Source organism: Odocoileus virginianus, unplaced genomic scaffold, assembly GCF_023699985.2.
Source record: "Odocoileus virginianus isolate 20LAN1187 ecotype Illinois unplaced genomic scaffold, Ovbor_1.2 Unplaced_Scaffold_8, whole genome shotgun sequence".
NCBI lineage: Eukaryota > Metazoa > Chordata > Mammalia > Artiodactyla > Cervidae > Odocoileus > Odocoileus virginianus.
Genome location: NW_027224270.1, coordinates 1,840,941 through 1,868,460, shown reverse-complemented (window position 1 = coordinate 1,868,460; position 27,520 = coordinate 1,840,941). Strand labels below are relative to the sequence as shown.

General features: G+C 42.1%; 1 protein-coding gene across 4 annotated transcripts; it reads right to left on the bottom strand.

The window, feature by feature from the left end:
• Nucleotides 1-27,148, bottom strand: SLC25A46 (solute carrier family 25 member 46). 4 transcript variants are annotated; one of them, XM_020913269.2, is made up of 8 exons: nucleotides 27,046-27,148; nucleotides 22,958-23,000; nucleotides 21,968-22,025; nucleotides 19,744-19,821; nucleotides 19,269-19,369; nucleotides 9,047-9,103; nucleotides 7,771-7,828; nucleotides 1-3,902 (listed from the first exon to the last, which is right to left on the bottom strand). In XM_020913269.2, the coding sequence occupies exons 1-8, from the start codon at nucleotides 27,080-27,082 to the stop codon at nucleotides 3,324-3,326; spliced, it is 1,011 nt and encodes a 336-aa protein (XP_020768928.1). In that variant the 5' UTR covers nucleotides 27,083-27,148; the 3' UTR covers nucleotides 1-3,323. The 4 variants fall into 4 exon arrangements, with proteins under 4 accessions (XP_020768928.1, XP_070318784.1, XP_070318785.1 ...); XM_070462683.1 differs by lacking the exon at nucleotides 27,046-27,148 and adding an exon at nucleotides 26,130-26,487; XM_070462684.1 differs by lacking the exon at nucleotides 27,046-27,148 and adding an exon at nucleotides 25,963-26,330.
• Between the last annotated feature and the right edge of the window lie 372 nt (nucleotides 27,149-27,520).

Genomic DNA, 27,520 nt, shown 5'->3' with positions numbered 1-27,520 from the left:
TTTTATTTCAATGTTTTATTTAACCTTTTCATATTACACAATTTGCTGAAAACATTTAAAATACCAGTGAGACAAAAACAACTTTAAAAAAGAAAAAACACACAGACCAAATACCTCTTCTAGCTGAGGTATACTGCATAAGATTCATTGTCAAATCACAAGTTTTTGTTACTCAATTATACAACTTGGAAGCATATCAATGATACTCAGTCACTCAAAAGAAAGACATATATCCAGTTTATATGAGAGAAAGAGAAAAGGAGAGAAATGTACAACTACCTGAAAGAGAAGAGAAACCAGAAATGCCAAAGTTAAGTATTACTTAAATTCTAGTGCAATGTGAGTTGTTACCAATGGGATTTAATTTCCATATTTATTACTGAAAATAACTAATTCAAACCTATCTTTTCAAGAGCTGGCAGATTGTTCATTTCTTCCCCTAAGATCTGGGAAGCAAACTAAGGGCAAACGTCCTGCACAATGTCAAAAACCAAATATCCAAGCAGTGTGTTTTGTTTCCTGGGCAGATGTATGAATACATGGAAAGACTGAAGTACTTGTACCCAGTCAGTTAAGCGAATGCTGTGTGCGGTTTTAACAAGCCCAGTGCTGAAAAGACAGCTGTGGACAGGCAAGCGTAACTTGCAAAAATGAGCAAGACCTCTAGTCTCTCAGTTTCATTTCTGAAAACACTATCAAACCCCACAGTCCACAATCATTTTGAAATTAGTTTGTTTTGACTCATAACATCTAGTGCTGGAGTTTAAAGACATATTATTTACACTTAGAGATTATTTTGCAAGAAACCATAAATAGTTCCTCAAAGGAAAGAGATTTATAAACAGATTTAGTAAACCAGTTCATAAACTCACTTAACACAGTTAAGTAATATTAATCAGATGTTTCCATTTTTAATTCCATTGCTTTCAGACTATAGGACTTAAGAAACCCAACAATGTAAGGCAAGCGTATCACACTTCAGCTCCATGGCCAAACCTAGCTTATATAAGGAGACCATTGGGACTGTGAAATATTTTAATAGAATATTATTCATGATACTATTAATCACACTGAATTAAAAATGTTATTCTAAGGTATTATCATATTAAGAACTATAGCCTATGGGTATTTGACTTTGGCACCTAAAGAAACAAAGCAATTTTTAAAAGGGAAAGAGCATGTCTAATGTTTATTTTGCTTATTCCTTTCTAAATTCAGTTAAACATATTTGGCCAACATTTAAGTGCTTCAATTTTAAAGATTTCTTTTTATATTTCAACTAATTTGGAATGGTAATAAAAAATTAGTATTTTACTTGCCGCATTTCAACTTTAGTTTTAAGTTGTACTCTTTCTCCAAAGAGAAAATAAAACCAACCTACTTGTGTGTGGTTCAGCCTATCAGTCTTATAATGATTCCATAATGAGACAGTACTATATAACTGAATCTTCATGATAACATCCATAAAATAATCTTGAAATATCTAGTTTTTAACTAGATAATGGATCCTAGATTTTCACTAGTAGATACTTGATTCCATTCAGATTCTGTTCTATAAATTTTCTAAAACCTGTAATTTTCAGTTTACTCTTTTCTGAAACCATCTTCTTTGATTATAATAAAAATGAAAGGTTTTTAGGAAGTTGGGCATATTATAAACATCTAAAAATTTACTTAGTAATTCAAAGGCAATGAATACAATTTATATTTAGACAAATCATTATCTGAAAGTATATAACTTATGTTTAATTTTACTTTCCCCCTCTTGGTGGAATGGGAAAATGGAAAACCTGTGTGCTTTAGTCATCAAAAAAAAAAACCACCTTCACAAGATAATTGAGAGAGTTGCCACATATATATTGTTTGATACTTTTTGGATATCATCTTTTGGTTTCAACATTATTAATCACAAAAAGTAACCATTTCACTGACATTCAGTAAGTAAAATACATCTCAGTTTGTATGCATTCTAGGTTGGACAACATCAGTGCAGTCACCATACTCCAGCTTGCTAAGTGGATCAATCAAATGCATATTATTTTACTACACAAAGAGCCTCACCCACCAAATTCAATTTAGGGACAGAATTTTTATTAAACTGATTACCAACATTTTTCTTTATTATTTGTTGAAATTCTTTTCTTCAGCCATTAAAAGCAAGGATAAACTTCCTTTGAAGTTTCTATTTTTCATCAGTATTCATCCAAACAAATTTCAATAAAGGGTGATAAACCTGCATTTCCCTTTATGTATATCTAGTTTGGAGAATACAACTATGAACAAAAACAAGAAAAAAATAAAAATTAAAGCCATTATTTAATGATGACTCTGTGAAAGGCATGAGGCACAAATTCCCAGGTAAATTTTAATTGTGTCTTCTCTAAGACAGGTCATTCAGAAATGAAAGGCAAGTGACATTCCCTTTAGTACACAATTTGTAAATGTGGAAATAGGAATCGTTGTCATGATTATTTTCTGTCTCTGTTAATGAGTGGCTCTAAAAACAGTCTAATGATTCATAAAACTAGGTAAGCAACTCAAACTTTATAAATGTATGACAGATTATAAGCTGCTGGCACTGAAGTGGTGGGTTTGATATGGACAAGTATGCCGTTTGCCTTAATCTTTTGGGTACCTTGGCTTTTAATGCTTTGTTCTGATACTCACGCAGAAAGTACATAACTTCATTTTAGACAGTAAGCTGATCTAAGAGTGGAAAGTATGCAGGGATGGAGGAAATTCCACGTTATATGTATGATATAAACGGCTCTATAATAACAGATGCACAGCCATTCAAGCTCTGCAGGGGCCGTGCGATCGGACTCTCCAGCTTCTGCTTGCAGACTGCCAGATCTAATCCTTCTCGTCTTCATTACTGACAGCATAATCTGCCGAAACTGTGCCCTCCTGCTACTGTGTACTATATTAAGAAGGACATACCAGTATCAATGCAGAAGTGAAATAAACGTGTAATAAATATTAACGTCAGATGAAATAAATTCAGCTCTGTGAAATTTGGTTTTCAGTTTGCTGACAAAATATTTGCTTCTTCCCAAGATTCTTTTTAGTTTGGCATTGTACTATACTAGCTAGAATTTAATTCATACGAGTGTTTTTACTGAGTTTTCAAATCTGGAATACTGTGAATCCAAAATATGCATGTATGCCTTTTTTAAGAGGTGGAGAGTCAATATAATCCTCATGGGCTGTCCCTGCCAGTTTCGGCTCTTACCCACTTTGAACCCGTTTTTCACTTTCGTCCTTCATAATTTCCTAACAGAGCATCCAGAGGATGTCTCTCAGCCTAAGCAGGACTCTGGGTCTCAAACGCCGCTCTGAAGGAGCGTGGAGTAGATGATTTTGGTAATCTGTAGGACAGCGGCGTGCAGCGTGTACTGTGTGACCACCGCGCCGAACCCCTTGTAGAAGCCCAGCAGGCCTTCCTCCTGCCTTATGGTGCGGACGCAGTCTCTCATGCCCTCATACTGCGTGTTAATCGGGAGCACCTCATATCCCAGGTCTGTGTTGTCGATGATCGTGCGCGTTCCCTGCACGTGCAGGCGGTGCAGAACCGTCTCCAGCGGGTACAGCGTGACGTCAGAGCAGAGGCTGGCCGCGAAGTTGGCGATGAGCTCCGGAAAGTAGGCGTCCAGCATGCTCTGCACCGGGCTGGCGCTCTCGGCGAGGTGGCCGTCGTAAGGCTTTCTCTTCAGGACGAGGAGGACGAGCTTCTGGACGACCGAGCTGATGACGTAATGGAGAACCCCGTGCAGCACCGTGGGGAAGACCAAGGACAGGAGCGGAAGCAGGCGCTTGCTGTGAGGCACGCCCAAGCCGATCGCTCTTCCAATCCCCTCCTTCACACACTCCAGAATCCCGGCGCCGTCTCGGATTATCTCACTCTGCGATGAAAAGGAGGAAACAGTAGAAGTCATCAGCTGCTGCTTCTGCCACAGAGGATTCTTTTCAGGTCCGTTTAAGTCCCTTTTAAATTAATGTACTGACTAAAGGGGAGAAACATCAATGGTTTGCAAATGACAAACATTATCTAGGCATTAGATCCTTTTTCCAAATAAAATTTCACAAAACAGCAGCGAAACTGGGAGTTATTCCAATTGGGGAAGGGAGACAGGGGAAGAGACGTGGCAGGGGACACACCAGGTGTCCCCACAAGAAGCTCCCTAGGACTCATCCCGAAAAGCAACAACGACTATACATGAGGAGGCACAGTGCTTGAGTGGAAGGCATGGCTTTACCCCTGGCTCCAGTAGGACTTGCTGGCTCTGTGATCATGCGCACGTGACTACTTCTCCTAAGAGAACTACTCTTCTACAAAAGTGGGATTAGGCCGACCTTTATGCACAGAGCTGCTGGGAGCATTAAACGCAAGAAGGCCTGGTGCACAGAAAGCCTCAGGAGATGTTAAGTCACTATCATCTGCAATGTCTCTACTTTTTATAATTATGGGATGTGTATAAGAAGTTGTGATACTGGTTACAGAGGCGCAGACAGGCAGAAAAGCAGTTCCCTGGTGGCTCAGTGGTAAAGAACCCACCTGCCAACGCGGGAGACAAGAGGTTCGATCCTTGCATCAGAAAGATTCTCTGGAGAAGGGAGTGGCAGCCCACTCCAGTATTCTTGCCTGGAGAATCCCATGGACAGAGGGGCCTGGCGGGCTACAGTCCACGGGGTTGCAAAAGAGTTGGACACTTAGCGACTAAACAACAACAAAGAGGCCAATTTGGCCGCAACAGTGACTGAAGAGAAGAGCAAAGAGTGAAGTTAAAAAGGCATTCTGGGGCCACAGCATGACACGTGCAGACTCTGGTCTTCAGTCAGATGGGAAACAACTAGCTGCTCTGACGCGTAAGATGGGTAAGGAAATTTGTGTTATGCTGGCTGCCGTGCAGAGGGGCATGAGAGCGGAGGCTGAGAGACCAGTTAGAGAGGTGACGGTGGGTTGGAACAGCAGGCAGCAAAGGAAATAAAATGCTTCAACTGTGCTTTTATCATAAAATTACAGCCAACAGGAATTCCTGGTGGACGGGATGTGGGTTATGGGAAAGAGAAGACAAGGATGAGCTCAGAACCACCGGCTAGAGGCGCTAGAGGGACAACAGTCCTCTCGCTGGGCTGGGCTGCACTGCCGGGCAGCAACTGGGCGGCGGTGGGGGGAATCCAGAGTTCAGAAATGTGGCATCTAGGGTGTGAGCTCCAAGCGCAGTTTACAGTCTAGACTAAAAGGAAAAGGTCGGAGCCGGACACATAACTGTGCAAGTCTGCAGTAAAGCTAAACCATGAGACCAAGATGAGCCCGCCTAACCTCGGTCACTTCCCTGCCTCAGTCTCCCTTCCCACTCCAGCCTGCTGTAACACAGCCGCCAAAGAGATCCCACTCAGGACCTAAGTCAGATCATGTCATCCTCCTGCTCAAACCCACCACCGACTCCCCGTCTCCCTCAAAGAAAAGCCAAGCCGCCACAGTGGTCTTCAGTGTCCTGCATGCACTCGCCCTTTCCCAACTCAGACCTCACCTCCTCCTGCTCTCCTGTCCTGAGTCAGCTCCAGCTGTACCGGCCTTCTCTTTGCTTCGCAAACACAAGTCGGATGCAAGCCTCTCGCAGGGTCTTTGCACCCGCGTTCCCTCTGCTTAGAACGCTCTGCTCCCAAATACCCGTGTAGTTCTTATGTTCACACCTTTACTCAAAGGACTTTTGCTTCTGAGAGAGAACTTTCTGGATCTTAAAAAAATATTAATCACTTCTCTCTACCCATTACACCTCTTAATTTCCTTGTTTTATTTTATCTTCTTTGGCACTTAGCACCATGAAGTATCCTTTTATTTATCTTGTTTACTCCGCTGAGAAGTCTGAAATTCATCTCAGAGAATATGAGTCAACATGGATCCTTACTCAGCAAAAGGATATGAGCGTTGCAACTTAAGAACACTAACCTTGCATTGAGTATGTAGAATGGCCTTTAAATCCAGGAAACAGAACAAGGAATCTTAGTAAAAGACAAGTCACTAGGAAGTTGATATGTAAGAGCTTCAGGAAGTGTCCTTTAGGAGATCTATGCATAAATGTGTGATTTTCAAGGCAAAGACTGTTCTCAAAGAGATCTGAGCTCCCCAGACAGGCAATCCTACCCCCGCCCCTCACCCCGACTATGAAGTAGGAAGAAAGCAGCTATGTGACATGAAGGGCTGGGAATGGGGGCCTATCGGTGGGAGCCATCTCAGATACTCCCTGAAGTCAGAACTGAGGACAGGATGACTGATTAGTTACAAAGGATGAAGGAAATACGAAAATCAAGACTTCTCTACTTTTTAAACTCATAGAGATAGGAGAGTTAAAAGGATTCAAGGGAAGGATTCAAGGGAGTACGTGGTACGGAGCAGAGGGCCTCGGACTGCGCCCTGGAGCACAGAGAAGATGTGGTAAAGGCGGCGCTAAAAGCGGGGAGGGCGCTCAAGAGAGAACCGGGAAATCAGGCGGCAGGAAGGAAGCAGCAGGTGGGACCCCGAGCAGGAAACACATCGGAGATTCTGGGTTAAAAAAATCAGAATGAACAGCTAGTGAGCTAGGACCTCTACACAAATAATTCATTTAATCTTTGTAATTCAGTTAATAAAATACTGTTCCCATTTTATGGATGAGAAAAATAAGATTTAGAAAGGTTAAGACATCAGCTCTAAGTTACAGACCTAATTTAAGCAGAGACACGACTATGATACAGGGCTGTCTGAAGCGAACACTTGCTTTCCCCAAGATGTCACCCTGTTTGTTTTCCTTCATTATCTTCCAGATATTGCTTTCCTTATCTTTGAAATGATGTCATCTTATAGTGACAACTCTTTAAGCTGCAGCCCCATACAAGGCTTATATCATTTTCACACTGTCAAGTGCAAGGGGATAGGAAATACCTGGGTAGCAAGACATTAATGTCAAACAATAATTCTACAAAATACATAAAGTCGATGATGTGGCTAGAAAAGCACCTGAGTGGAAAAAGAGTAATTTTAAGAGGTAACGCTGATCCAGTGAGGCTTTTACAGAGAAAACTTGTACACGCCAAAGACAGAAATACGCTAGAGCATCTGCCACTGGAGACGGAAGACGGGGGGCAGACAGCGGGACTGTGTGCAGAGGGTAAAGGAGGCTGGCTCAGTTCTAAGTGTAGGAATGTACGTGAGAAAGGACCCCAATTCAGTGTACCTGAAGCGCCACCACGTGGTTAGAAACAGTGAGACAATGTAGAATGGGAGCAGGAGACTGCTTTAGCTTCTGTAGTACACAGCATCAAATGCTCCCTAAAAGGAGTATGTAAAAGGAATGCTACCTACTGGTAAACTAGCTATGGGAACTACTCTTCTAACTGTTTCATGTTCAAGCAGTCATTTATTATCTGACAGGCCATAACCATTTGACTTATACATAAGCATCTTAAAGAGTTGGGGGGGACTCTGTAGATTTTTTTCTTTTTCGAGAAAGACATAGGCTGGGTTCTGAGACATCTGAATCGAGAGTACAGCTGCCTACCATAAGGGATAAAAAGGATTAACACTAGAGGCGCAAATTAACTTTGCAAAGAAAACTGACACACAAGCAATGTACCTAGTATATGATCTCCGATATATGTATGGTATCTGTGAAAAACTTTGTTTAGGATATTGTCTTAAATTTTTATTACACTATCGGACATACACAATGTACTGAATATTCCAAAAGACATTTTTAATGAAAAAAGTGACAATAAAAAAGAGCTCACCTGTACTGTTTCAATTAGACTTGCTGAATAAAAAGGCATTGCCACTATGTAAGTTAGGCTGTAGAAATTAAAACAAACTTATCAGTACACTGAAACAGGAAGCTTACACTAGATTTTTTTAATACCTATTTTAATATATCAACATAATCTATATCAAGCTTGAATAACAACTTCAAGGTTTTCAACTATTAATACCTATAGCCTAAAGATACTTCAGAGACCTATAACGTAAGATGCTTTACTCAACAATTAGAGATGAAAATCTATGTATTAAAATAACACAGAGACAGCCTGCAAGAAAATAACTTATTTTGGACCAGTAAAACGTAGGCTTGTTTATGATTCACTATTGGAACATCTACCTGCACACAGCTAATGTAGCCTATGAATCAGATACTTCAAATTTAGGATGAGGAATCCATTCCACTGCTTGCCTTTTTAGTGACATCTGAACAAGGCTACTGTTCTGCTATTGTCCTATCTATTATCATTATTAATTCCCAGATTTCCCACCCAGCAGAACTAAGCCAGTCTTCCATGGTGAGTGAAGTCCCCTTTCATTATTAAAAAACAATATTGTACAGCTTTGCAAAGTTGCTTCCTATTGCCACTGCTGAGACATACAACTTTGCAAGCCTGCAAAATATAGTCACTTAAAATGATGTCAAGGTGGGACTTACCTAACCCCATGGGCCAGGTCCTGGCAAGTAGTGGTTTTCAAGGTGAATGGAACATCACTAAGTAATAATGTGCTGGAATGTCCCACAGAGGGAGCCAGCAAGCTGGGGGGTTTCCAATTCACAATCTTCAAGAAAAATTAAAAAGTGAAGAGTAAAATTCTAATCTATAAAGATGGTCAGTGGTGTAATGCCACTAAGTGCCTTTAGGACGACATTTTAATAACACTAAGGTTTCGAGTTTGCTCATCACCATACAAATAAATTTGTATGTCTGCTTACCAATATAATAATGATAATAATTATAAGAATAATAATTTTCCTGGCAATTCAGGTTTAACAAGTTGACAATTCTTGCTAACTTCCTAAGAACACAAAGAAAAATTAAGTTGTGATTTCAGCCTTCCAAATTAGAAAGATTTGAAAGATAACATACATTTCAGGATTTTATTCCTAAACTTTGTTAATTTTCTTATTAAGTTTTAGTCCCATAAACATTTCTTTTGCTCTTATTTTCCTTAACTTTAATAAGCTTTTTTAAGTTCTAACACTATAGAAACTGGTTAAATTTCAATACAAATGCTGCTTTTGATACTTACGATTTCAATAGAAGGTGTTCTCCTATTTGTTTAGGATTCCATTTATGTGAAATCTCCCTAAAAAAATAAACAAAAGCCATGCTATTTAAAATATCCTGAATTAACCCAAGTTTCAAAAAGTTAATCAATTTTTAATTTTTTTTAAAATCTGTAGCAGGAATATATTCTGATGGTGAACAATTTTCTTTCTGGGACCTGTCAAACAATTACAGTGGGTTGAAAAGAGAAAAAACATAGGCGGTCTTTCTGTATGCGCTGACAAAGGAGTAAGCGTTGTAACTGATGATAGAAATGGACACAGGGGAGCTCCCTGGTAGTCCAGTGGTTAGGACTCTGTGCTTCCACTGCTGAGGGCCTGGGTTCAATCCCTGAAGCCATGCAGTGTGGCCACAAAAAAAATGGCAGACAGGAAAACGAGGGATGGGGAAGGGAAAGGCAGACAAGGAAACAGAATAAAGGAAGAAAAGCTTAATTAACTGTAGCGCTGAATGACACATTTGTGTAGCACCTAATTTTCAAAGTGCCTCTACTTATAAAGATGGCATTACTTTTGTGATCTTTATTATATTCTTTTTAAGCTCCTGCTGTATGCCAGACATTGTGCAAAGCACTTCACATATTTTTTTATTATTTCTAATAAATTATTTCTAACCCTCACAATGAACCTATAACCCTCATTTCATAGATGAGGAAACAGGCTGAGATGGTTCGTAACTTACCCAAAGCTATGCAACTAGTTAGTGGTGGAACTGGGTCTAAACCCCGGTCCATATGACTTGAAGTCTATACTATCTGCCTGTACTGCCTCTCATCTCACTTGATACAAGAAGGAATCCTGTGAGATAGACAGATATTGCCTTGTATATCTTACTGCCTTGTAACACCTATAATAAGGTATTGCCTTTTGCTTATGAGAAAAAGAAAGGTCAAAAAGATCACAGGGATATGTTAAAAGGAGAGGGACAGAATGCCATGTCTTGGACCAAGGTCTAGGACTGTGTGCTTCCTGCGATTTAGGTTACCTTGGGAACCCGAAAAGAGAAGAGAGGCAAGCTGAATGAAGGAGAAAAAGGGAGAAAGTTATATCAAGAGTAAGAGAAAACATGGAGAATAAAGGGGAAATCAAGAAAGGAGGCAGAAAAAATGAAAAGGCAGACAGAGAGGACGGAAGGGGGGGGAGCGAGGAAGGCGGCGTAACAGAGAAAGGAAGACGTAAAACCAAGCGGAAGCTGGCGGCCACCAGCTTGCCCAATTACACTGGCGCACATACAACACCCTACAGGCAGAGCCGGAGCCTGAGAAAAACATTTTCTGCTTGAAATGAATAAACATGACATAAGGAGACAAAGGAATACATCTTATATTAAAAAGGCAAAGGAAGCCACTAATATGAGTGTTTTAAAAACAAACTCAGTACGCTTATGGCACGTGTGATACATGAATATTTCTACATTTTCCTAGAGACTGAAAGGTCCGCAGAGAAACTGAGAAAACAAAACCACCATCTCTGATTTATAAGACCTCAGAGAGTGTTCTGGGTCACATTCTGATGCAATTATTACCAGGATACAATACTAGCTCTGAACAATTGTAGAAAAGTAGCTGGAATGACATTTAATGATTACGACAAAAATTCTAAAAAAGACTAGGCTGCTTATCTTCCTGACTTTATGATTATAAAGTAAAATATGCTAAAAGGTTTATAAATCTATTACTCTTGCCTGTGTGCCAAGCGGCTTCAGTCCTGTCCTACTCTCTGCAACACTGTGGACTGTAGCCCGCCGTGCTCCTGTCCGTGGGATTCTCCAGACAAGAATGCTGGAGCGGGTTGCCATGCCTTCCTCCAGGGGATCTTCCGGACTCAGGGGTCGAACCCACATCTCCTACATCTCTTGCACCGGCAGGTGGATTCTTTACCACTAACACACCTGGGAAGCCCTCCATTCTCTTACATGGCCTTGGCACCTGGGAAGCCCTCCATTCTCTTATATTCTCAAACAGGGTTACCACAGGTTATTACGATGTTAATTTTGAGCATTTCATTAACATTATGGATACGTGCGTCTGTAACGTGCCTTTCTGTAAGGACTGGGACACATTTGCTTTGAACACTAATTGTTGTTCAGTCACTAAGTCTTGTCTGACTCTTTGTAACCCATGGACTGCAGCATGCCAGGCTTCCCTGTCCTTCACCATCTCCTGGAGTTTGCTCAGGCTCACTGAATACTAATTACTGCTGCCAATTCTTAAGATCATTAGGATTAAGGTAAAAACAGTGAAAAGAGAAATTTAAAACGAAGTAAAAAAAAAAAAAAATAAGACACTCTTCCTGGTATCTATTCCTTTATAAAATGTGTAAAACTTACTGCTACAGCTCTAGAAATTTAAACTAGCACATTTAAATGCTTCAGGAAAAAGGGTAGTGTAAAAATATACTTCTGATTAAACCTTTTTATAGTCCATCACCAAGTACCAGGATATGTAGCTATTTTTAATTCACTATCTTCACAAGCAAACACTGCCCTTGAAATGAGCAACAAAATTAAAAAGAAGTGACTTGCTTTTTATCAAGACTTTTTATTTGATGTACACACACTCCCATACACAATCAATATAGAAAAGCAACAGAATTTTGAAATAACAGCCTTTATTATTGTGCAGCCTTTACTTTAAAAAAAAAAAAATTTATTTACTTATTTACTGGCTGTGCCGGGTCTTGGCTGCTGTGCTGGTTTTTCTCCAGTTGTGGTGTGCAGGCTTCTGATTGCAGCGACTTCTCTCGCAGTAGAGCACAGGCTCTAGAGCAGGTGAGCTCGGCAGTTGCAGTTCTCCAGCTCTAGAGCACGGCTCGGCAGTTGCGGCTCATGGGCTCTAGAACACCAGCTCGGCAGCTGTGGCTCGCCAGCTCCGGAACATGGGCTCAGCGGTCGTGGCTCCCGGCTCTAGAACACTGGCCCAGCAGTCGTGGTTTGCTGGCTCTAGAACACCAACTCAGCAGCTGGCTCCCGGCTCTAGAACACTGGCCCAGCAGTCGTGGTTTGCTGGCTCTAGAACACCAGCTCGGCAGCTGTGGCTCGCCAGCTCCGGAACATGGGCTCAGCAGTCGTGGCTCCCGGCTCTAGAACACCAACCCAGCAGTTGTGGTTTGCTGGCTCTAGAACACCAACTCAGCAGCTGTGGCTCGCCAGCTCTAGGGCACTGACTTGGGAGTTGTGGTTTGCTGGCTCCAGAACACCAGCCTAGCAGCTGCAGCTCGCTGGCTCTGGAACACTGGCCCAGCAGTTGTGGTTCTCCAGCTTTAGAACACCAACTCAGCAGCTGTGGTTGGCCGACTCTAGGGCATGTGGGCTCGGCAGTTGTGGCTCGCCAGCTTTAGAACACTGGCTCGGCAGTCGCGGTTTGCCGGCTCTAGAGCACGGGCCCAGCAGTCGTGGCTCGCCGGCTCTAGAACACCGGCTCAGTAGTTGTGGCACACAGGCTCAGCTGCTCCACGGTATGTGGGATCTTCCCAGGCCAGGAATCGAACCTGCGTCTCTTGCACCGGCAGCAGATTCTTTACCGCTGAGCCACCAGGGAAGCCCCCAGCCTTCACTTTCAATTGCTTCTTACTGTCCCATGGTCAGAGAGTTACCCTCTTTAAGAAAAAACATCTAACCCAAGTCCCTCATCTTCCAGCTCCTTCTTTTCTTCTCTCCTCTTCCCAGCTGACTGTCTAAACTTGCTGTTTCCATGCCCTAACTTCGTACTCATCACTGAACCCATTCCAAACTGGCTTTCGTCCTATTATTCTACAGCTCCTGCCAAGGTCTCTGTGACCTCCGTCCACATCACTAAGTCAACGGGCATTTTCAAGGTTGTGCCTCATTTGACCTTGCAGCAGCCATCATGCACGTGTGTTCCCTGCTGCTTCTGGAAGCCCGCCCCCCCCACCCCCCCAGCTCCACGGCCCCAGACTCTCTGGTTTCCTCCTCTCTTCTCGTCTCTACTTTTGACTCCTGTGCAGGTGCATTTTTCTTGACTCAGTGATTTACGCACGAGTTCCCAGCCCTTCTTTTCTTCTTTATATGTTATACTCCTTCCCTAGGCAACCTCATCCAACAGGACGCTTCAGGATCTCCCAAATATGCTGTCTTCAGTTTAGACTTCTCTCTGTGTCAGAATGAACTTGTCCAAAATCAAACTTATGATTTTTCTTTCTTAGACTCTTTCAGTGTTCCCTAAGTGAGAACTGTTAATCAGAAAGGAAATCTACTGAGCTGGAGAAAGACTTCACTGTATTTAAAATGGAATGTGATCAAGGTCAGTGAACTCAGAGGAGTCACTAGGAGAAAGAGACAACAGGAGAAGGAAACAGTAACATGTGCGGCCACACACGTGAGGAGTCAGCCAAATGGGTCCGCCAGAGACTCAACGACACAGGGAGCCTTGGGTGGGGTGCTCCTTACGTCAGTGATCTGAGAAACGCCACAGGAAAGGAACGGCCACTTCAGGGTAGAGCAACACCAAGTCTGACTGACTCTGCCTCGGGGAAGGTTTGGGGAATGCCTGGGATGGATCTGGGCAGTAGACAAAGGAAGATCACAGATGATGACCCAGGGTTATAGTCATTTTTTTTTTTTTAGAAGCAATAAATACTGAGAAACTATAAGCTTGGTGACTTAATAAACATTACAGATTTATTCTTTTTCTCAGATGTGATCATCATCAGTATAAAAAGACTAAATGTTGGTGAATCAGTACTGTCTCACCTAGTGATCACCATGCAATTCAAGAACCTCAGTCTCGAAGACCCTAGAGCCCATCCTCAAATGCTAACTTCTGTGAAATGCTTTGGCTTACTACTTCTTACTGCTTTGATCCTTTGTCTGGTATGACTTGGTTTTCCCCCAAGAAAAGTCAACCTTGCCCAAGGCAGTCAGAATTAAAAAAAGAAAAAAGAAAAAAGGTTTATACTCTAAGAATGGCTTTATTTGACATCTAATTGTTGCTCAGTCGCTAACTTGTGTCCAACTCTTTCGCAACCCATGGACTGTTGCCCACCAAGCTCCTCTGTCCATGTGATTTCCCAGGTGAGAAGACTGGAGTTGGTTGCCTTTCATTCTCCAGGGGATCCTTCTGACCCAGGGATCAAACCCGCATCTCCTGCACTGGCAGGCGGGTTCTTTACCACTGAGCCACCAGAGAAGCCTAACATCCAGTTACATAACCCAAAATTCTAGAAGTCACCCTTGACACCTCCTTGTCCATCACTGACCAACTTTAATCCATCACCAAGTTCAATCAATTTTACCTAAATATATCTTAAAATCATCCATTTACACACATCTCAAAGATACCATCCTGGTCCTAGTAACTGTATTTCTTTCCTGGGCTGTGATAGCTTACGAACATGTATCCTTATATCCATTTTGGTCCTCCTGTGGTCTTTTCATCTCCACTTACAATGACCCTTTAAAAACATGCATCTGATTTTGTCATTGACACCTACCTAAAACTCTCCAATATTCTTAAAGTGGTCTATAAGTTCAAGCACAGACCGGCTCTTGCTCTCCATTCTGCTCTGAGTTCAGACTCTATGAGTGTTTCCCTCAATTACCAGGGCTGCCCAGGTGGCTTGGGTGGTAGAGAATCTGCCTGCAATGCATGGGATTTGCATTCAATTCCTGGGTCGGGAAGATCTCCTGAAGGGCATGGCAACCCACTCCAGTATTCTTGCCTGGAGAATCCCATGGCTAGAGGAGCCTGGCAGGAAACAGTCCATAGGGTCACAAAGAGTCGGACACGACTGAATGACTAACACACATTCCCTCAGTTACATGAATTCTTCGCATTCCCCCCGCCACAGTCTGCACAAATTAGTCTGTGTCTCCTGATTGCCATTCAGATCTCAGTTTAAGTGTCACTTTCTTAGCAACATTGTTCCTAACCCTCTAACACTCTCATGGAACCATATTCTTTTCATTTAGAGAACAAATCTCAATTTGTCATTGTTCATTCATTAGGGGGATTATTTTACATAACATGTCTCTTACACTAGATCCCAAGTGTCATGGTCAAAGGTACCTTTTGATTCTTCTCCTCACTGTATGTATACCTTTCTAGCAAGTATTTAGCACATAGTAGGGATCAGGAAATATGAGCTAAATAAATAAATGAAATAATGAGTGAGATTTACCACCAAAACTTAACCCAAGTAGAATATCTCAAAGATAACCTTTTGTGTCTTATTTAATAAGACTGAAAATGACCAGGAGAAACATATACCCACACAACTGATGTGTCTGCATGCCTACAGAATGAGAAAGTTAGATAACAAAATTGTCTTCTCATTCTCATTTTTCTTTTCCCTTCCCTTAACCTGAAGTTAAAGTCACTACTTCATCTCTGCTTTAGAGAAATGCTGTTACATCCCTAAGGTTCCAGAACTGAAAAGTAGTATTTGCGTGTGCACATGCATGCTAGGTCGCTTGCTTCAGTCGTGTCTGACTCTCTGCAACCCTGTGGGCTGCAGCCCACCAGGCTCCTCTGTCTGCGGGATTCTCTGGGAAAGAACTCTGGAGTGGGCAGCCACCCCTTCCCCAGGGACTCTCCCGCCCCACAGACCAAGCCCGTGGCCCCTGGGCTCCTGCGCCGCAGGCAGACTCTTCACCACTGGGGAAGCCCGAAAGCGGCACAGCCAGGAGCAACAGAGCTCCGACTGCAGATGCAGAAGGCTTTACGCTTTGTAACACAGAAACCACTGGACTTTGTTAGGTTTTTATTCACCTCGTATTTCCCGAATTCCTACTACGTGCTCAAAATCAGGTATACAGTAAGGGGAAGAAACAAAGGGAATCCGTGACCCTAAGGGCTGGGACCTAGTGTGAGGGACATAGGTTAAAATAAAACAATCCCACTAATGAATGAATGATGACAGGCTGAATCTTGTGTTTGTAGGAGAATGTCAAGGACATTTGATGACAAGCACTACATTTTGTGAACTTCCAGATGTTCAAGCTGGTTTTAGAAAAGGCAAAGGAACCAGAGATCAAACTGCCAACATCCGCTGGATCATGGAAAAAGCAAGAGAGTTCCAGAAAAACATCTATTTCTGCTTTATTGACTATGCCAAAGCCTTTGACTCTGTGGATCACAATAAACTGTGGAAAATTCTGAAAGAGATGGGAATACCAGACCACCTGACCTGCCTCTTGAGAAACCTGTATGCAGGTCAAGCAACAGTTAGAACTGGACATAGAACAACAGACTGGCTCCAAATAGGAAAAGGAGTACGTCAAGGCTGTATATTGTCACTCTGCTTATTTAACTTATATGCAGAGTACATCATGAGAAACGCTGGGCTGGAAGAAGCACAAGCTGGAATCAAGATTGCTGGGAGAAATATCAATAACCTCAGATATGCAGATGACACCACCCTTATGGCAGAAAGTGAAGAGAAAAAAAGCCTCTTGATGAAAGTGAAAGTGGAGAGTGAAAAAGTTGGCTTAAAGCTTAACATTCAGAAAACTAAGATCATGGCATCTGGTCCCATCACTTCATGGGAAATAGATGGGGAAACAGTGGAAACAGTGTCAGACTTTAATTTTTTGGGCTCCAAAATCACTGCAGATGGTGATTGCAGCCATGAAATTAAAAGACGCTTACTCCTTGGAAGGAAAGTTATGACCATCCTAGACAGCATATTAAAAAGCAGAGACATTACTTTGCCAACAAAGGTCTGTCTGGTCAAGGCTATGGTTTTTCCGGTGGTCACGTATGGATGTGAGAGTCAGGACTGTGAAAGCTGAGCGCCGAAAAATTGATGCCTTTGAAGTGTGGTGTTGGAAAAGACTCTTGAGAGTCCCTCGGACTGCAAGGAGATCTGGTCAGTCCAACCTAAAGGAGATCAGTCCTGGGTGTTCATTGGAAAGACTGATGCTAAAGCTGAAACTCCAGTACTTTGGCCACCTCATGCGAAGAGTTGATTCATTGGAAAAGACCCTGATGCTGGGAGGGATTGGGGGCAGGAGGAGAAGGAGATGACAGAGGATGAGATGGCTGGATGGCATCACTGACTCGATGGACATGAGTTTGAGTAAACTCCGGGAGTTGGTGATGGACAGGGAGGCCTGGTGTGCTGTGATTCATGGGGTCGCAAAGAGTCGGACACGACTGAGCAACTGAACTGACTGACTGACTGACTACATTTTGACATTATGTGTGATATAAAAAGCAATGGGGTAAAATTATTAAAGGTCAGAAATTCACATTTTTTTAGTGTGAGAGGAGCAACTTTTAGCTGATGAAATGTTTTTGTTTGAAACATTTAGCAAAGCTATGTTGAAGGAACTTCAAGGCTATGCGGTCCTTTGAAAGCACTCACAGTGGCAAAAAGCCTGATGTCAGTCTCTCTGTCTTTATTTCCTTCCCTATAAAGACTGAATCTCAAGTCTGAGATGCCCGTGGCTGCACCTTCAGCTCCCTCAGCTCCTTGTCAATCCAAAAAACTAACCCTGCCAGGGGCCAATTCTGGACTAACAAACCATTTGGTCTTTAACTCCACCCCTGGGGTTTACTGTTGATAAAGAAAATCAGAGTCCTCGTAAACAGCACCTAAACAAATTTATGGGATCTCCAGCATTATCTCTTAACGTTATCTCCACAGACCCCCTGCAAAGTCCCCCTCTGTCCCCAGAGCTGTGACCCCCAAGCATCTGTCGCTGCTCTTATGCTCTTTTACTTTGACCCCGTGCTCATCCTTCTTCCACCTCACCCTGTTTCAGGGAGAAGAGAGACCCATAAGCAAACATTCCGAACCTTCCTACCGCCTCCCTCCAGAAGAATCCACTGTTCTGATTCCCCTCTTGGCTTCCAGGCCACCACTGTCCTCGAGCTTACTGCCACTGCCACATTTGTTCTGTGAGCATCTCTTTCTACACATCCACCCACCCAACCACCCCCACACAGAGCCCAGGATTCTGTCCCTGGTTCACTCTGTCATTTAATCTACACTTTCTCCTTAGGGAAATTCACCCACCCTCAAGCTTCAACTGAACATTCAAAGCCACGCCTCCAGGTTCAAATTTCCCTGAACTCTGACCCATAGTTCCAGCCTCTTCCAGGCGTGTCCCGTGGATGTCTCAGACTCCATTTATTGAGAGTTGCTTTCCTCATCTTTCCCACTACAGCTTACTCTTCTTTATGATTCTCCAACTCAGTTCCAATCGAGAAATCTGTCACTGCTGCTAAATCACTCTCCTACAATCCCATTCCCAATATTATCAATTATACTTCAGAAATGTCTGTCCAGCTTCTGTTCTGTTCCATAGTTGAGACCCTTCTCAATCTGGCCTATATTACCATAACAGTTTTCCATAAGTCTCTGTCTGTGTCAATCCTTTTTCTAAACATTGCCACTTGAATATATCCTTGATCGAATAACCTGTGTATTAAAAACAAGAGAACAATCCCCTACTTTAGATTTCCAACTCTAGAGACAATAAAATCTAAGTCACTTATCAAAGGCAGAACCACGCTTTAGTCTAGTACCTCGGCTTTTCATCTTATCCTACTCCACACATGCTCAATACTGTAAGCACAAGACACTTCTTACCACTAAGACCTTCCAATTTCCATAAAATTGTGGACGCTGTCACCTCGAATTGCTCTCCTACTCTGCCAAGTTATTTCCTACTCATAATTCCAGATCTAGCTCAGACTTCAGGTTTTAAAAAGAATTTCTGCCGATAAATCCACGTAAAGTGTCCCGTGGGCTCCAAAAGGGGTCTGTTTAATTATAGCATGAGCCACGATGTGGGCTTCCCTCGTAGCTCAGTTGGTAAAGAATGTGCCTGCAGTGTAGGAGACCCGGGTTCTATCCCTGGGTCGGGAGGAGCCACTGGAGACGGAAACGGAAACCCACTCTAGTATCCCTGCCTGGAAGAGCCCACAGACAGAGGAGCCTGGCGGGCTACAGTCCATGGGGTCGCAAAGAGTCAGACACGACTGAGCGACTGAACTGAACTGAATACATAGCAGTAGGAGCTGAAAGACATATCTCAATAGAGACTAGACCAGGAAGGGTTTTCTCCATCACATACCAATTCCGAAAGACATAATTATTTATTCTGTTTCTTCTCTTCGCTACTTTAAGCAAGTTTTCAAATTCAAGGTATTTTTAGCAACTATTATTTTTTCATATTTTTAATATGAAGTTAATAATGAAAAATGTCAAAAAAGGTACCTTGGTAAAGGTGTGAATTCACTGATTATTCCCTCTGCTCCAAGTGTGATTCCCTGCACAATAAATGTACTTCCCATTCCTTTCCAAAGGGCCCTTGGTCCCTAGAATGACCAAAATTTATTATTATTTCTGTTAATGCCTAAAAAGGAAATACAAAAGTTCTTAATAAAACTTGACATTAAATGTTTTCTGCTATTTTCCAGTAAGACATTATTCTAAGAACATTTTAGTAAAGAATGACAAGTAAATTACTTCCTTTCTTTAATATTTGTTGTGTGAGCTAAATTTAGGCCAAGATAAACACTCCAAATTAATTATCTCTAATATGGATTAAATACCTTTAATATTTAACTAATTTTGGCAAAAGTGTGAAGTTACTGATTATTCAGTGATATCAAAAGGTATCATTACCCAGTTAAGTTACTTTCAGTATAAGAGTTATAGTATCTTCAGTAACTAAAAGATTATTTCTCACCTGGGTTTTGTTGAAGCTGTACATAATATTGATGACTGTAAATGGGGTGAGATGATAGTGCCGAGCATGGTAGTTAACCTGTAAAAAAGATATTTTATGATTATTTTCGGTTATTGTTTTGTCAAGAAATAAGAGCATGAAAGATACACAGTGGAGTCATAGCATAAATAAAAGTTCAATTGTAAAGTCAGCATGAATTATACAGAAGCAAAATTACTTTAGAAAATGCTTTAAATAACTTAAAAGTAAAGAACATGTGCTTATACACACACAACCCTGAAAGACCAATGTATAATATATCCAGGCTTCCCTCATAGCTCAGTTGGTAAGGAATCTGCCTGCAATAAAATACATAGTAAAGAAGGCTTTGTTGTTTGATATTTATGTTTCCTTAAACATCAGCATGAAATCCACTGCGGCAAAATGCTCATCCACTGAACACACAGGAACCATGAAGAACTCTGGGAACAGATTTCTGTCTGCCATGGCAAGCAGTAACAAGTTATAAACAACTGGTAAATTATGAAATCAGTATGGGGGATCAGAACTAATACTTAATAAGTGACATAAAAAAGTATCAGAATGCATCATACACTCTGAAAGTATTACTTTATAAAACATTTTTAAACATCACTCATATATGTATACACTGGATCACAATGCAATATTGTCACAATGTAAAAAATGTGTCTAAAATTCGCTCTTCTAGGGCATATACACTGTTCATGCTACTTAAATACTGAATTCTCTCTATATGCTTACATTTTGGTGCTAAGCATAAAAAAATTTTTTTTTAAAAACTCGTTTATCTTTTCTAACTCAATTTTCAAAGAAGATGTTATACTATAGGTGCTTTTGCCAGTGTGGCCCATTAGCCCTCAAAAGCCTTATTATCCTTTCAGGGGATAGACATGTTCAAAATTATTTTCTTGATACTAAGGCATCATTTTCCTTTGTTATTGTGTTGACATTTTCAATAATAGTGCCAAAGCAACAGTGGGTAAAATTGCTAACTCTGGCATAACTGAAGGCAGTGGCACCAAACTGTATTTTTGTACTTATTGTATTCTTCATCTGACTCACGTGTGAAGAGGCAAAAGCCACTTTCCCTAAAAGATGCCCTTGGTGAAGCAGTAAGATATACTAATTTTATAGAATCTTGACTCCTGAGTACACATCACCTTTGCATAATGAATACACTGTCATAAGAAAAAGAACTTGTCTGATGGAGCTGTGAGTCTGAAAATAGTCACTTTTTTCCACGGAATACCTTTTTTTTTTCTGGAAAAACTAATAAGACTATAGTTACTTGGGACAAACATATTTTTAAAACTAAACAAAGTGGCTCATTGATTAGAAAACAAGAATATTAGCTGCCAATGATAAATTTGAGCCTATGAGCAAAAATTAGAAATCTGGAAACCCTATATCCACTATCATGAACCTACCAAAACTCAAACACTTTTCTGGTGAGATTTATAGTAATTATAATGGTGGTGGTGTTTTAATACATTAAAAGCAAATGTCATAACATTTAGAAGATCTATATAATCAGTAAATCAATAGTTTTCAATTAATCAAGGCATGATGTAATAGAATCACACATGGGTAAAAAGAAACCCATTCAACATGAAGGACAGATCGACAGGTTTTAATGTAAAAGAGTACAAAAACATTTAACCTGTGTGGTTTCAGATTTCACAATGCAAATAACTTTATCTGCCAATTATCTGAAAAAATATAAAACTCCCATTTTTAAATACATATGCATATAAGGCTAGGCTTTCTTGTTTCTTTCAAAAACATGTGCTGCAACAGACTGACTGCAGAAACAGATGTGACAATCTGGCTGCCTTCTATTATGCCAGACATTAAAGATATTTTCAAAAAAAGTTCTATAAAAATGTTATTTATGCTAATACCTCATCAATTTATTGTTATTTTAATGAATTAAACATATATATATGTATATAAACTTTCCCAGTTTGGGATTCTGAAATGGCAAATATTGGTAGATATAATCCATATAAACAATCATTCTTTGGGGATCTCAATAAATTTTAAGACTTAGCTTTCAAAGAGCAAAAAGTTTGAGAACTGATATATTATACATTTTGGTATACACATGGAATAATGGTTACATGGTCTCAGCCATTTATCTGAGGCCTATACGTCAAATCAGGGTCAGGATCACTGTTTAGAAAACCACATAAAGTACATTTACCTGACACTGGCGCCGCAGAACGATGCAGGGATGCGCCAGTACGTTTTCTGTAAAAAGACTATAAAAGGACAATTCATATTTACAACACATGTAAAACTGAATTTATTCTTAAGGAATCATGTATTACTTAAGCGATACATTATTCTAAAAAGTAAAAAAAATACAGTTTTCAAATGTTTCGATGTGTTTACAAATCACCGTATCAATAACAAGATTCAATATGAAAAAAACTAAAGTCAGATTTGCAAACTGGTAAGCAAAGAAACAACATATAATATGTACAGTATAAAGATGAAATTATCGATACACTTGTAGGCCTGATATGGAAAACTTACTTCCTAGACAATTTAAATGCCCCTTCTGCTTTCTTTCAGAGGATGTGCTGTGAACAAAGTTCTTATCAAAAGAGCCATCCACCCTATAAATTTTGGCGTGGATGTACTTTGCACTTAAGTTATAGGGATTTTAATGAACATATTAGGTGAAACCTAGATGCTCTGCTCTTTTTTCCTAACATCAACTCTATCACATCAACACTAGTTGAATCAAATGTCACAAAATAAACACTAAAGGTGTCTCAAAAACTATATTTACACAATATTTTACAGTATATGGAAATGTTGATTCTACAGATGCTATGCTGCTAAATATCTTGTCATAATTCTGATGTTTAGGAAAAAGATTCAATGCAAAATTACTTGTTTTCAGGGGGGTGGGGGAGATAAGATTACATTTTATTTTTTGGACAGACACATGAAAAGTTCTTACAATATTCCTTTAAATTATTTTGTGTTTATAAAATTGAATGAATTTTTACTATCCTTATGGGGGAAAATTATAGGTTTTAAATAATTTTTCTGCACAGAACTTTTTAATATTTAACTACTGCTCCAAAAATCAACCTAAAGGAAGTAATACTAATTATTTAACATTATAAAGAAAAAAACTTTAAATAAAACTTGAATTAAAAATCTTTAGACAAAACATTACCTTGCAAGTCCAATACCAAATCCAGCAAATCTATTCAACTGCTCTAAAATAGAAAGAATAAGATTACTCATAACCATTATTTAGGTTTACCATAAAAAAGAACAAAAAATATCTTTTTACTAACATGATATTCATTTAAACTCCATGTCCCCAAATCGAATTTTGACAGGGGCCAGGAAGGTCATTTGAACGAGTGAAGAGCTCCATTGGAGCTTGCCGTAAGTTGCAAGGGGTAGACTCCCTAACTGCTTTTCAACTCCAAATCATTGTTGCCACATGGAACTCTGAGTCCAGGGTTTCAAAGCAGTGATTTTCCTAAACAGATACTCCTTTTTATACAGTACCTTCCAGTTTTAAAATACTGGCAACTATTTTAAAAAGGGTTAATTAATTTCATGTAGACGAGATCGAACATGTTCTGCAGGTAAACGCCAGGGGCTACTAGCTTTCCACTTCCAACTTTTTTTTCTAGTGAAGACTCTGATAACTTTCACCAACCACACCTCCCGTGTTGTAATCAGTCATTCACTGTTGACTGTTGGAAAGTTATCTGTGTTAAATCAACAGTTGCAAGCAAAACATCTCATGAAGGTAATTAAGTGAAAGAGCACTTAGGGCAGCTAAAATGGGAAAAAGAGGCTCTCCTCTCTCTCTTCCCAAGTTTTAAAGACTTTGATGTGTTGTTATTTAGTTGCTTAGTTGTGTCCAACTCTTTTGTGACCCCAGTGACTGTAGCCCACCAGGGTCCTCTGTCCATGGGATTTCCCAGGCAATACTGGAGTGGGTTTCCATTTTTCTCCAGAATAGTTTGATAGTAGCTGCTTAATTCCTGGAGAAGGATATGGCCACCTACTCCAGTGCTCTCGCCTGAAAAGTCCCAGGAACAGAGGCCCCCTGACACCCTACAGTCCATGGGTTGCCAAGATTCGGACATGACTGAACGACTGAACACGCAGCTAAACCAGGTCTCTCTGATACACTACTGTGTACATACATGCTGCTGCTCATGGCACAACTATAGTCTGATCAGGAGGGTTTACAGCTGGAAAATTCCTACCCATGTGTCAAGAGAGAAAACAATTTTTTTTCTAACTGAAAAACTTAAAATCATAAAAATGAAATATCAAACCCCGAGAGACTAGACATTAAATTTCAGCTATAATATTCACCAGGGATTTTTCTCCCATTCTCTTCTCGCTCCCCTCTTCTCCAATCCCTCCCTCTCATCTCTGCTCTTTTGAATGAAGTAAAGCCCTCACTATTCCCTGAGAGCCAGAACATGACCATGTAAACAATCTCTGGGGAAACCACCATTGCCTTGAAAAACGTACAAGGGCAAAGGCTTCTTTTGCCCAATTAAGATACTTTCCTCCTTTCATCTTTTCCCTTTGTGTTTGTACAGGTCCTCCAATAAACTAACAAAAAATACCGCTGACATTCTCTGAAAGGTGTCAGGAAGGTTTACTAGTATTAACTAAGTCTCCCAGGCGTCTATCCTCTTTGCAGAGTTTTTCACCAGCCTCTTAACTGCTGCAAAACACCCCCCACAAAACCCTGGATATTAGAGATCTCCTCATTTTAACCATCAACGCATAAATTATGAAAAGATAAAACGTTAGCTTTACTGCCTGAGAAGGTAACTGTGAGGCAATCACATATGCATTTTGAATAATTTATAACTTTCCAGTACTCCTTCTGGGACCTATGGGAAAAAACAGCGCTAGAGTGAAAATCTAACTGTATATCACTGATCCTCCATCTATCCTCACTGGATGATAGTACAGTCTGTTCCTCCCCATAACCCAAACCAAATAAATGGTACTGTACTTCCTAGTCAAAGAAATGAGACTAAAATTTATGTCTAGAACGTACATAATATTTAAGGGTATGATCTATTATTCTAACACTTTTAGAACGGGAACATGCAGCAGCCATTATCTCCATTTTATGAATCCAGACTATATTGAAAGTATCTAGATCACATAGAGTTGCAATTAAAACATCTTTGTCTTCTGACAAGGAGGCCTGGCGTGCTGCAGTCTATGGGGTCGCAGACTCCGACACGACTGAGCAACTGAACTGAACCGATCTTCTGACATTGCAAAGAATAATTATGTCTTGATTCCAAATTCTTATCTTGAAAATGTCTTAAGTGTTTTTCATTCTTTAGTGGAATTTTTAAGTAAAAAAAAAAGAAAGGAGGAGGTGGGAAAATACAGGAGTAGTTTGGGATCTAGAACACGAACACAACTCCTGTGATTACAGGGAAAAAAGAAAGATTGACTTTCAGCCTACTGTGTGGTCCACACTGTATCAGGCATTACTGACACCTCATTTTGTTCGTAGGTTTTTTTTTTTTTTTCCCACAAAACCCTTAATTATTCTTCTATACACTGTAAAGATGAGGACAGCAAGAGACCGCAGAGATTAAGAAAGTCTCAGATTTCAAGAGTGGTAGAGAAAGCTCTGAGCCGAAGGCCGCCTAAGGTCTCGGAGAAAGTTATCTGCACAACGCAAAGCCACCACTGATCAATGGAATCAAGGTGATAGAGCGGCCGGTCAATCAGCTATTTCTCACGTGAGTCCCGATAAACAGCAAGCCAGTCTTCTTTGTGGATTCTGGGCATGGGAGGTAGCATGCCGAGACCTTCCGTGATCGCTGCCACGCAAGGATAAGGCAAGCCTCTCCAGAAAACCCTGGGGCAGGGAGAGGGCGGAGGCCCGCTCCGGGGGCAGAGGGCAAAAGGAGCGCCTAGAGGCGGCGCGGCGGGTCCGGTGGGCGCGACCCCGCGCGGGGCCCCGGCCGCCGACTACTGTCCCCGCCCCTCCTACGCCCGGGGTCCCTCGGACCTCACCCCCGGACCCCACCCCTGTCCGCCCCTCCAGCCCCCCGAGACCCCCAGGCTCTCACCGTCGCCTCCCAGCCGCCCCTCAGGCGCCCGCCCCCCAGGCCCTCACCGCCTTCCCTCAAGCGCTCGCCCGCTTCGCGCCCCCCAGGCCCTCACCGCCGCTGCGCGCCGCGCCGCCCGGGCAGGGCCCCTCCGCCGGGCCCTCGGGCGGCGTGCCGGGGGCGGGCGCGCCGCGGGGCGGGCTGCCCTCGGCCCAGTGCAGGTTGCGGCTCCCCGGGATGTCTGGGGGAGAGGTCACCCAGCGGCTCAGGTCCGACGCGGACCTGAAGGACCTGGCCGGAAAGGCGCCGCCAAAGCCCGGCTCGTCTCGGGCGCCACCCCGGTAGCCCAAGCCGTCGAACCCGTCCGGGCGCCGCGGATGCATCGCGCACGGGGCAGGAAGTGGCCAGCCCGCCCCGGAGCCCGCCGCCACCCGGGCCACACAGCCTCTTCCAGCGGCCGCGGCGCCCCAGCAGCCTGACACCCGGAAGTCACGCCGGCAGCCCGGACGTGCAGGGAGCACGTGACCCTGCCACTTCCTGCGGCCGCGGGAGGCGCGGTTGCTAGGGAAACGCGGCAGCACACAGAGCGGCTGCCGGCGGGGAGGATGCAGGGAGATGGGAGCATGCCGGGAAATGGGAGGTGCTAGGGGTTTGGAGGGAGACCTGTGACCCGGCGAGAGGAGCCTGCAGCGAGATGACGCGCGGTGGGCGTCTCAGCCGGAAGTTCCTCGCCCCTCACAGGGGCCCGAGATCTATTTTGCCCTGGCTAATGCCCCGCCAGCTACGAAGGAGCTCTTGGAGGTTCCAGTTGCCGGTGGCCACAAGGTCACACCTGGCTTTCCCTCCCCTACTTGGCGCTCTGAGTGAAATCTACTGAGATGCCTGGTTCGGCCCAGTGAACCCGGAAGTGTGTGGACGGCTGGAGCAAGCCTTAGAATAGAAGGTCGCGGGAGAAAGCCCTCCTAGTTCCTGCCCTCCTGGCTCCACCCCAAGAGTACAAACTGTTCTCCAGGACTTAGGAGTTAAGCATCTTCCTTTGCTAAGGCCACAAAACGACTACGAATAGTTTTCTGTAGTTTTCTTTTTTTCTCCTTGTGCATCTGAATTAGTCTGTGCTTGTGTTCAATCCCAAGCAATGCTGTTCAAAATGGAGACCTAGTTGAAAAATTAAGAGGACTTGTAAAGAGTCATCTACTACCTGTTTTTATTAGCTCCATGGGCTCTTTCGGCAGCATGTGTCTCCCTAGATCTCAACGAGCCCAGCATGGGTTCTTCCTCGGTCCTTCTTCCCCCTGGCCGCCCAGGATTCTGAGGGCTTTCAGAGGAGAACTCTGACGCGCTATTCTCAGTCTTCCACAAGCGAACCTTTTTTTCAGAGTGATCATCCGCTTCGTCTTGAGTGGACTGACATTCTTTAGTTGTAATGTGGCTGGGAAAATGTATTCCTTAGTAAGTGTATTCAGTATTACACCAACGCTAGTACCTAATTACTGGATATCTAATATCCAGTTAGTTACTGGACGTAATAAAAAATATATCTGTGTTCCTTAAGAATGGTGGCTCAAGATTGGGATTGGCTCAGGTCCAAAGCTTATTTATTAAAAGGAGGGAAAAAAAGGCCCCTGTGTGTGTGTGTGTGTGTATATATATATATATACTTTTAAAATAAAAAC

What these genes read in the sequence shown, in the direction of transcription:
- SLC25A46 (XM_070462683.1), bottom strand. Translation starts at nt 26,472, where the DNA reads ATGCTCCCATCTCCCTGCATCCTCCCCGCCGGCAGCCGCTCTGTGTGC. An exon ending in TTTCCGGCCAGGTCCTTCAG is followed by an intron (nt 23,001 to 26,129) that starts GTCCGCGTCGGA and finishes TTTCTATTTTAG; the next exon opens with AGCAGTTGAATAGATTTGCT. An exon ending in TTCTGCGGCGCCAGTGTCAG is followed by an intron (nt 19,822 to 21,967) that starts GTAAATGTACTT and finishes TCTTTTTTACAG; the next exon opens with GTTAACTACCATGCTCGGCA.